General features: G+C 33.5%; 1 protein-coding gene across 1 annotated transcript; it reads right to left on the bottom strand.

The window, feature by feature from the left end:
• Positions 1 to 672: 672 nt before the first annotated feature.
• Positions 673 to 10,834, bottom strand: LOC104469811 (structural maintenance of chromosomes flexible hinge domain-containing protein 1-like; the record flags this gene model as incomplete). Its single annotated transcript, XM_010084508.1, has 10 exons — positions 673 to 790; positions 1,496 to 1,654; positions 3,639 to 3,810; positions 5,457 to 5,527; positions 6,742 to 6,851; positions 7,669 to 7,859; positions 8,129 to 8,251; positions 9,299 to 9,384; positions 10,418 to 10,537; positions 10,708 to 10,834. Coding segments are annotated over 10 exons (1,277 nt in total), but the record flags the coding sequence as incomplete, so codon positions are not given.
• Between the last annotated feature and the right edge of the window lie 376 nt (positions 10,835 to 11,210).

Here is an 11,210-nt window from a genome sequence, read left to right on the forward strand (position 1 = left end):
ATTTACAGAACATAACTGAATAAAATTTAAATAATCTCAAAAATATGGCCATAGTTCAGCAAAGACAATGATGCAGTCATGAGGAGAGACATGAGAAAGGGAAAGGCAGTTCCATGTCATTTTAAAGATACAGGCTTACAGATTTCCCTGATTTTATTTTGTGTGTGCAAATGTTCATTATCCACAGAGGTAACGCAGAAGTAGAAATACAGGTAAAGAGATAACTGTGTTCAATACTTTACCACCAGCTCACCTCAGACAGTTACTTAGAAAAAGTTATGTAAGAATAATTCTTTCTCTGTTCACCTGCACAGTATTTGACACTGACTCTTAAAAGAGTTAACAGACCAAGCTGTCTCAAATATTTCTGGGGTGTAACAGAGTTGGATGTACCAGAAAATACAGAGAACGTGAATGCACAAAGATGCCAATCAATCAATTCATAAAGAGAACTAAAATTTGCAAGCAAATCTTTATATCAAGCTTAAATAACAGCAGAAACTTTAAAGGAAATGAAAATCACCTTGAAAAATCAGCCCTATGCAAACTCTGTTTATTGTTCGCTATTGTACACAAATACAAGTAACAATCTCCCATGCAAAAAACACAAAGTAGTTTTTGCTTTGAATTCAGGATATGGGAAAGTAATGACTAGATTTAGCATAGACTTACCTATATAATTTTTTTACTGTTTCTCTTCGTATTCTTTTTGGAGGGATGGGGGTGTCAGACATATCTAACATTACAGGCTGGAGTAATGATTCAGTGGCTCTATCTGATGAAGTCATACCTATGAAAAAGTTGCAAGTACAAACAAATTTAAATACTAATCCTACTGGTTATAAATGGGTCCTGTAACAGTAGTGTTAAACCTTTGAAGTAAGGCTTCAGACATGCATAAATTTTATAGTTACCTTATGTCTGCAACTGAGTTCAAAGATGACAGGTAAAAACATTTGCCTTATTTACAGTTGTCACAGAGTAACTGTTGGTTTTTTAAAATATATTTTGAAATATCAGAAATTATTTGATATTGACATAAGAAAATTTCTGAGAAATACTATCCTTGCAGAATTAGTGTTGTTTCTTTTTATAGCAGAATGTTTTGATTGTGTTTCCTTAGCAAAAGCAATTCAGCTCTTTACTATGCAGTCATTTCAAAAAAGAATGTCAATGTTCTCTACCACTGGGCCAGCCAGACTAGTAGTTATATAATCTCACATTAGTGAGATCATAGTTTCATGTGCACAAGACACTAACTGACCACATTTTTATTATCTGAACACATTACAGGGCAGTGCTGGTCTAGGCAATATCCACAGCATCACACTACATACAGTTTTTCTATTCTTTCAATCCCTAAGCTCTTAATTAATTTTAACAATATTCCTTCATAGTTTGAACTTGTTAGTAGTTTGTAAGAGTAGAATACATCTGGATGCACTTAACAGTTCTCCTCCTTTAGGAAACCAAAAATATAATACAAGAACCTTACCCAATTTTTGTTCTATTAGCTTGAGGCTTTTCTCTTGTTCAGCAAGTTCCTGTTTTTTCTTTTGCATTTCTGGAGTGTTAAGTGACTGCAAATGTAAATCAAGGTCCTTATTCACATTATCAAGTTTCACCACTGCTGCACGGTATTGCTGAAGAAGATCTAAGTGAAGGATAAAATAATAAAACACAAAACAGTAAATTGTAATTCTGAGTTAGAAGGCTACCAAATACAATCCAAACAATCTAGATGATTCACAAGAAAACATATCTTTCAAAAGCACTACTTAAAAAACCCCACCCAAACGTATAGTGGACCAGTGGCTGTTCTTAAAACTACTGTAAAAACAGATTGATTTCTCTTTCCTTTTTGAGCCCGTATCTTAGATCTCAGTAAAGTATCAGTAAACTTTGAAAATTACATGGCAAACCGGTATTTCGTCACACATCTTGTTGCTTGTGTGCTCCAAACTAAATTCTCTACCTTTGATGCCATTTTGTGTGCTTGTAGTATGTTTTGCTTTTAGTGCTACAAAGCTGAAGCTTGTACTACTGACTTGAATTCTAGTCCACCTTGTGGAACAAGAGAACATTTACTGAGTTTCACTTTGTCCCACCTATGGTAATTTAAACAAGGAGACAGTGGTAGACTCGGGTAAACAAAGGCATGTTTTACCAACAAACTTTGTTCCTCTTTTAACATATGAGATGAAGAATTTTTCTTTGTCCAGCCATTGAATAAATATGTCAAGTAATAAAGAAAGGGTTCAGCTCATTCATTTTACTTTGTGGTAAGTATGAGTTAGCTTGCACAAAGCTTAACTAAACACTAAATTACTTGACATTTGGCACAGGGTGAAAGTGCTCACACAGACAGTTACTGCAAACTGACAAAAGGCACTGTAAATTCTAAGTATGGTTTATTTTAGAAGTACCTTGTCAGTGTAATCACAGTTTAAGTAACCACTTTCCTTTTATGCTACAAACATAGAAGAAAAGCAAGCCACAACTAATGCTAAGGCTGAAATTCAGTTCAAAACAAGTCTTGTGTAATGAGGTGCTGTCCTTTATATGGAATTTCACCATTATTTTCCTTTAAATGTCTAGTAACTATCCAAGTGAAATTAAAACATGCTTTTTTTTCTACCATGATTGTTCCTGTACTAAATTATAGACAATTTAGATTTAATTCACCCTGGGTAATAACTGAGTTCAACAATTCAAAATGTGTTGATAAACAAAAATAAAGTGTGCTAAAATCAGCATATTTCAGTCTGTAGTGAAATGCTCACTATGTTTTTCCTACATGTAATATATTTTTACTGAAATGCCTAGGAAAGATCTTTTTAGTCTTTTTTTTTCTTACTCAACTGACCAATGTTACATAGTTTGCTCATATATAAGGCTACTTCAATAGGTACACATGTTCCCTCTCTCACATTCTTCCCCCACCCCTCTTAATTGCACACTTCCAGGAATACTGTCATGGAAAAATTTCATGTCCTTTCTTTTGAAAATTAAGTGTATAAGAACAACCTAATTTGTGAATAAGACTTTTCAATGTTTTACAAATCAGTCGGGTCAGCTGGTACATATCAGAAGCTGCCATCTTTTAACTTCATTTATAACCTTTATTCTGAAGGGAAGAATCCAAGCACATAATCAAACTGAAGTGATCCCACTTAGGGAAATAACGTAGATGATGTTGTGCATGACTCTGATGAGAACAGGAATTTTTCTACCACTGCTTCATAGAGAGAATTTCACAGTAAGAAATTCTAAGTTGACGTATGGTGTTTCTGGAGGAGAAAGACCTGAAACTTTTACTTTTCAAGGATGCTGGAATTCAATCAGCTTAAGCTTCTCACGCCTGCTGTTTGAATGATTACCACTGCTTATACTTTCTTCAATAAGACGAAGAAAAAGGGCGAATATCTCATTATTATTATTTTTTCTTTCAGGAAACTTAATAGCTACAAGCTTTTAAGAAAAGGGAAATTCATAAATAGGATGTTGTACAGGTCATATTTTGTAAAATAACAATGCTAAATCGAAGTTTTCCTTTTTATATTTCATAAGAGAATAACAAACATAGGCAAGCAATATAATTTTGGAAGTTCTGTGTTTTCATGACTTCACTAACCCACCTATTTGTCCAGCTAAAGTAGAGTAAAGTTTTGGCATGGGTGCTCCAAATACCATTCCTCTGAGTTTTTCCATTGGAGGAGCTTTATTCTGAAGGCCTCCAAATTTTCCATTGCTGCGAATCCTGTCTCCTTCCCTAGTCAGCAAAGTAGGGCAGTGTGTAATTTTTACAACCTACAAAGATATAAAAAGTAATACCAAATTAGTAATTCCATGGGGAAAAAGAAGTTTTCAGCAATGCTGTTGTGAAGCTTTCTGTCTTTCAACCACAATGCAGCTTGTTCTCTAATGAGAATGTACTTTACGAAATTATATTTAATGACTCTTGCTTTCAAGTAATAGAATGCATATATTAAAACTAAACAGTACTGTCAATAATTATGAAGACTATATTTTTTTGGGTTTTTTGTGTCCTCAGACTTTAACTGAACTCTGGAGGCAGAATTTAGATCTACACTGGGAAAAAGCTAATTATCAACATATACTATGAAGTAATGGCAATAAACATTAGTGTTGACTAAAAATGTGAGCACTTATTCAATTATTTGATGAAGATGGCTTTTTTTTCCTTTTTTTTTTAAATGCGCAAGATTCAAAGACTCTAAATTCCAAGGGATTTATTTCTTATAACATATTCAATAAAACTGCCATATAGTTGATGAAATTTACCTGTGGTGGGTGACTGAAACAAATGGGGTGACAGACTAACCAACTGAAATGACCACGTATACAAACTCCTTTTTTTGAACAGACACAAACGATCAGTCTCCTGACATCTGACAGAGATATGACTCTCCTGTCTCTTCTGTTTGATTTTGCAGTAAAAAAATATATACTTTTTGATGAAAGAAGCATACACAGTTGAAAAATAGTAGCTTATTTGTTCACTTGAGGGTTACTGTGATGGTTATAACACAATGAAAATTAAAATATTAATTTCAACCATCTGTTTTTTTTGCTATGACTATATCCATATTTCTGAAACACTCTTTGGAAACATTCAAGAAAGTCCTTGTCCCCAGGTTACCAGCTAGCAGTAGCCAATAAAAAGGGAATGCTATCACAGAGTAAAAGAGCTGGTCAGGCCTAGGGCACAGGTCAGGAAATCTGCGTTGCACTGACTGTGAAAGAATGAAACAGGCAACCAATTATAGATGCCACCGGAGGTTCCTTGTTAACTTGCTGTTCTCTTAAGAACAACCCTGTAGTGCAATTTCTTATACTTCTAGAGAGGAAAAAAAAAAACCCAAACAACCAGCCCCAAGAGCTTAATGTTTAATCAGTATAGTTCTACATTCTTGTGCTGAATCATCATTTCAATTCTAGCAAACTCATAAGCTGAAACAGAAAGTGCCTACTAGTGTCAGGACTTCCTCAGAGACTGCTAAAATGTGTCTCATTAAACCTAAATAAAATGGGTCAGAAAGAGGTCTAGTAAGTTTCACATCAAGATTTTAGTGGATCCAAAATTTCATCATGTGCCTCAGACTCGTCTGTTTTATTATGCATATAGGGACTAGAAAAGTACTGAAGAATTTGCATTTAACACTAACAGCAAAACTAACAATATTTATCTTTAAGAACATGGTCCCACGCTCCACAGCAACATTCACATAATGGAATTTGTTGAATGGAGGTAATTTTGTCAGTGCTAATAAGAGAGATTTCATTCACTGTTAAGTGCATCAAGACTTACAGACAGTAAGCACACTTACAGCTAATGCAGCATTAAACTTAGCAATTATTCTAAGTTTGTAATGTATTAATGCAGCTATGCAATATAATTGTTTTAAAAAATATCAAGAATAATTGAAACATACCTCTTTTCTGTAATGGTTAGCAGCATCCAAGTTATCTATAATGATAGTGTCACCCAAGAGCATTCCAAACACTGAAAAATGTAATTTTTTGAACTATGAATTTCTCTGCAACAAAGGAACTTGAGTTTTGAAAAATCAATTCTGAGGCATCATTATTACAGGTTTTCAGATAAGTGCAAAGGAAATAGCACGTGCATGATGTTTTTTCAATGTAATTTTATTCTGAGATTCAGAGAAATATGCAATCTGCTGTTTTCATCAAAGAATTAACAAAGAAAAAATTTAGTATGTTTAATTGTTTTATGGTACTATTGACTGTATATTATGAAGACACATAATAAAATCCCAAGTTTTAGGAAACTACATAAATGGTATTTTTTTAAGTGTTCCTTGAACGGTGTTCTTGATTTCTTAGTATGTTTCTTAATATTCAATGGGTTATCAACAAAAAAAAAAAATTCCCAGGCTGATGATCCAACTGATTTTAAGAAAAGTCTAACTTGATATAACCCTGCATGAGATATATCAAGCAATGTACTTTTTAAATTCCCCCACAAAAGCAATAGCCTATCTGCGAATGAGGGACACAAAGAAGGATTTATAGTTAAAGTGTCTCACAAGATCTTTCTGAAAATAAACTGGACTAAAAATTATTTTTTTATTAACAGTCAAGAGGAATATTTTAATACTGACAAGCTGTGCAAAATGAAAAATTTGTTGAACTAATCATAGATTCCAACTCTTAATATAAAGGAGTAGGTCTACTTTATTTAAGAAAAGAAGTGTAGGAAAACATAGGTACTGGTACATTGTTAGAAAGAGCAAGAGGATGATGAGTCCCTAAACTGAAATCTACATAAAAATTTAAAGATTATTTTTACTTTAACTATTTAAATATAAAATATATAGTCATGTACAGTTCGGACTGAGTATACATAAATCCATGCATTACACATTTTTGAGAGGAATAGGACTGGAAAAACAGCTTCTGCTTACATGAGCTTGGGAATAAGATAATGCAGCAGTAATTTATAAAAGAAAAAAGCTTCTAGTATGTATAGTACAGAACATAAGACAACAAGCAGAAGACAGTGGTCACTCCTGAAATTTTCACAACTACTGTTTGCAAGTACTTAATGCCGATGTCATCCCCTTACATACGAGGATATACACTGGTATTTGCAAATGTCTCAATGAAAATTACTGAATGGGTTATGATTTGTGATGTTTCTATATTTCACTTATTAAAAAGAAAGTTATGAACAATTTATTTTATATCATTTACCTGTTTGACAATACTCCACATTATCTGGAAATGTTAACAGATCTCTGGCAAATACAGGGTTTCCAATAGGTCTGAAGAAGATTTTTCCATTTCTTAAGTGAGGTAAAGGCCTAGTTAAAGAAAGGGGAGAGTGAGAGAGAAAAAGAGAAGAGAAAAAAGGTAATTTGTCCTTTTTCATTATTGCTTCAGACAACCTAGACAGAAATCTCAAACGGAACTGAATGCATCTTAACGCTTCCACATGAGGTTCTAAATGATCCGAGCATTATCTGAAGTGCGTTATATTAAAGATGCTTTGGTGAAACGCTAATTTGTAATGAGGCATATAGCCAACAAATTCATGTGACTAGTTTTATGGACAAGTTTTAATAGACTATTTTATAAAAACAGATTTTGGACCTTATAAATACATCTGCACATCAGATTTTTTCTAAAAGGGATTCCTTATGATATTAGCAGTAACTTTCATAAACAAATTATTTTCAGGCACAGAATTATTATATTTTCCTTTATCTTCCAGGAAACCAAAAAAGCAGAATGAATTTCTATTACTACAGATGTAGTAGGGTGTATACTCCAGAACTGGATGTTTTAAAAAGTTAGAATTTGATTTGAAGCACTGGAATTACTAAAAAAAGTTCCTGCTCTAGAAAACATGTGGAAATGAAGGCAAAAAAAAAAAAAAAGGCTGATTGTTTTCTCTTTTTAAGAAAACCACTCAATTAAATAAAGAAAAGCACACAGTTAAAGATATAAAACTAGGATTTCAGACAACATTTCAAGTGATACTACTGTTGCCAGAATTATGAAACCAGAAATTTAATTCTTTGAATCTTTAATAGGAGTCAAGTTTAAAAAATAAATTAGACAAAAAAAAGTTAAAGAAAAATGTAATACAAATGTAGAAGTTTCATTGTTTTTCTCTACCTGTTCCAATCAGGGAGTGTCTTCTTGTAAATAGAATCAAGGGGTAACACTTGTTGTCGACCTTGAGTTTCATCAAAAATAAAACGAGCGGCTTCAGTAGTCAGTGTGACTACACAGTCCATGTCGCTTGCCAAATGCCAAGAGATAACTTTTGCTGCTTCGTTATCCTCAATTTGTGCTAAATGTGAAATCTGTACCACAGAAGTTAGAACAGTCAAAACAGAAGCTAAGACCCCCACCTTTTCATAGTAATCACAGTCATCCTTTAACATCAATCAGACATTTGATTCCCCTGTTGATGGCTCTGTTAGAAGAGCTGGTCACCTGATGGGTCAAGAATGACATCTTCTTTTTAATATTCTGCAAAAATTACTTGCATATTTGGTTGGATAATTTTTCATCATTTCCACTTCCTAGAACCAATAAAACTCATTTGAAGGCTCTCTGAGAGAAAACTCACCTTGCCTAAAATATCCTGGTTGCCTTTTGGATAGTTTGGGAGGGTACAAGTTCGCCTTGGCTGTTTCATTAGTCCTTCTTGATCCTGCATCTTTTGTTTTATAAGAGAATCCACATACTGAAGCTGAGAATTAAAATTTAAAGTTAGCAAACGTATCATTGGGCTGAGCTGAAGAAGTAGTTACTTTACCTGTTGTCAATCAAGTTCCTAACAAAAAGCATTCAATAATCTGAAACAGACTCTTAACATATAGGGGATCACTGCATATAATCTCGGAGGAGAGCAAAAGGAGCCACACTGCAACTGTGACTATGAAGTTTTTTATTACTACTTTTTTTTAAAAGACTTCAGGGAGCTTTTTGCAAAGAGCTACCAGAGCTTGATTAAAGCCAAAACTGAAGAAAGTTTAAATCAGTAGAAAAAGGCAACCACAAATGTACAAAAATAAACCATTTTAGAAGGGGACTATGTCCAGACCGGAAAAATTCAGTCAGCAGGGGGAACTTGGGCATCATGATTGCAGAATGTGTATAATTTAATTCTATCAGTTTGTGATTAATGGCTGTAACATTTGCTTTTACTTAATCTAAAGATAACTGATAATTTACATTATTTTTCCACAAATGTTAGTAGTTTGAAAATTTTCTTTAAAACATTTCTGTAAAACATAATTTGATCTTTATGGGAAATTGGCAATGGGGTACATTGCCCTGAATCTTTCAAACTTACTTTTACCTTGACTTTGACAGTAACATATGAAATTCACTAATTCCCTAAAATTAAGTGTTTTCCTTTGGTCTAGTTATGCCCGAATACATCCAGTGGATATTAATCAGCCTGCAAAACCCCATTAGTAAAACTAGCAGCACCATTAACACAACTGGCAACCTTAGCAGAAAGGCAAAAACAAGATCAGGACATAAAAGAAGTTTTTGTTATTCCTCTAGCAGTTTCTTTAGGAGATAGTCATACTAGCAGAACAGTAAAAAAAATTTCGAGTTTGGTACTGATCCACAGATTTTCCTCATGGTTTAAATTTTCAGGGTTTCGGTAACAGGTGCTTGTGTAAATACCAGTGTGATTCAATAATGTTATATAACGATATCAATTCCATATTGGATTGGATTTACTTTTAAGATGTTACAGAGTTTAGTAAGAAATGAGCCATACTGTGTTTGTCTGTGGTAATTCAATTTGGTGTTTTTTCAGTTCATTCTTCAGATGAGTTTCTCTTGTTTCAGCTTCTTTAACCTGACCTGAAACGAATACAACCAACAGAGAGTAAGGAAATATTAGAAAGGAACAGAACACTTCTTACAGAATTTCTTACAACTTTTCAAAATTACGCCGCCCACAGCTGATGCTATCTACTTCTCAGGACAGAATATCGGGATTAGTCCACAAAGATCTTGTGAATTGTTCAGTTTCTAAGCGACTTCAGCAGCTGCCACCTCCTTCAACTTCAGGAGGCAATGGAGCTAGTCTTTAGATCAGTCTGAAAATGTAAGCTCTTTTTTCTTTTCATCCTCAATTATCTCTCCAAATGGTTCTCCAATAGGCAAAATGGCAAGAGGGAAGGGAAGAACAGTAGCTGGCACTAAGCTCTTTTGTCTCATATAAGAGACACCACTTTCTGGACACTATTTCCTCAAATCTCATACCTGAATTAAAGCAATTTTTAAAACAAATGAGTAAACAGGTGAGTTCCTTCTCTATTCAAACAAGTTTGTATTTGGAAATGTTATTTAAGCATAATGTTGTGCTCTAACTTACTCTCTAGAGATATTCAAAAGTCTGCAAATATGAAGCAAAACTTTTTGTGTTTCAGACTCGAATTCAGGAATTTGCATCCATAATGGAGATGTGCAGTAAGGAAGTGACAGAAACATAGCCCTGTACTAAAATTACAAGAAACAGCAGCACCTTCTAATTCCAGCATGCTTTATTTACATTTAGTGATTGCTTAAAATAAAAATTCAAAATGCACCCATTAAAACAAACCTTCTGATAAGACAGTCAGACCACCAACTTTAATGTTTTACTCTTCTTTTGACAGTCCTGACATAAGACATTCTACCTCAAATCAAGACACTTTATAGGTAGGTTCATCCAAATAACTGGATGTTTCCCTGCTAATGCAAAGATATACTCCATTCCGCTCCCCTCTAATTACTGTACACCTCATGCTTTCAATACTGATTTTTCTCCCCCTCTCTATATTCTCAAAATAATTGAAGGAAAAAAAGTTTAATTCCCAGGAAATTTATTTATATACTTGATTGAACTTACACTTAATTTCAGTTACAAGCTGATTAGTAGTATCAAACCAACTTCTGTAAACACTTATGGACTGAGATAACTGGTCTCTTTCCTTTGTAAGTGCTGCCATCTGTTGCTGCTTCTTGAAATCTACAAAAATAAATACATATATTTTTAGAAGAAAATACAGCAACATATTTAGTTGGTTTAAACACCAGCAAAAATCTATTAAGCTGTTACACAGTTCTGAAGAAGTATTATGGACCTAAAAATAGTTGCTTCTAAGGAAAAGTAAGCATTTTAGAGTAACTGAAACATACCATTGTAAAACATAAATGACAGACGGTATGGTTCCACAGGTTTTTTCAAAGCTGGCACATCTGGCTCAAATGTAAGAATATATTCAGTGCTATCTCTTCCAGGACTGTTTTCAGCCAGGACTAGATTCTAATGAAACAAACAGCCAAACATACATACATAAGTTTTTGGTCACACTTGAGGTAATACACAACATAAACATTATTCAAATACTAAATCTCAGAAAGTTACCTAACACATGATGTCTATATAATATTACTACAGTTTTAAGTATTGGCTTGGAAATGCCATTTATACCTAACAAAAAGAAGCAAAATACAAACATTTAGCAGTAACTATTTTATTACTTAAGAATTTAAGATTGTAATTTTACCTGTTTAAAGAATGTTATTATTTTTGTCTATATATTTTATTTGAGAGACATATGGTCAGAAAAAATATTATCTGCAGAAAAATATTATCATATTATCTTATTATAAGCAAGATTTCCTCGGATGTACATCAT

This window comes from Pterocles gutturalis, unplaced genomic scaffold (genome assembly GCF_000699245.1).
Source record: "Pterocles gutturalis isolate BGI_N339 unplaced genomic scaffold, ASM69924v1 scaffold53220, whole genome shotgun sequence".
Classification (NCBI taxonomy): domain Eukaryota; kingdom Metazoa; phylum Chordata; class Aves; order Pterocliformes; family Pteroclidae; genus Pterocles; species Pterocles gutturalis.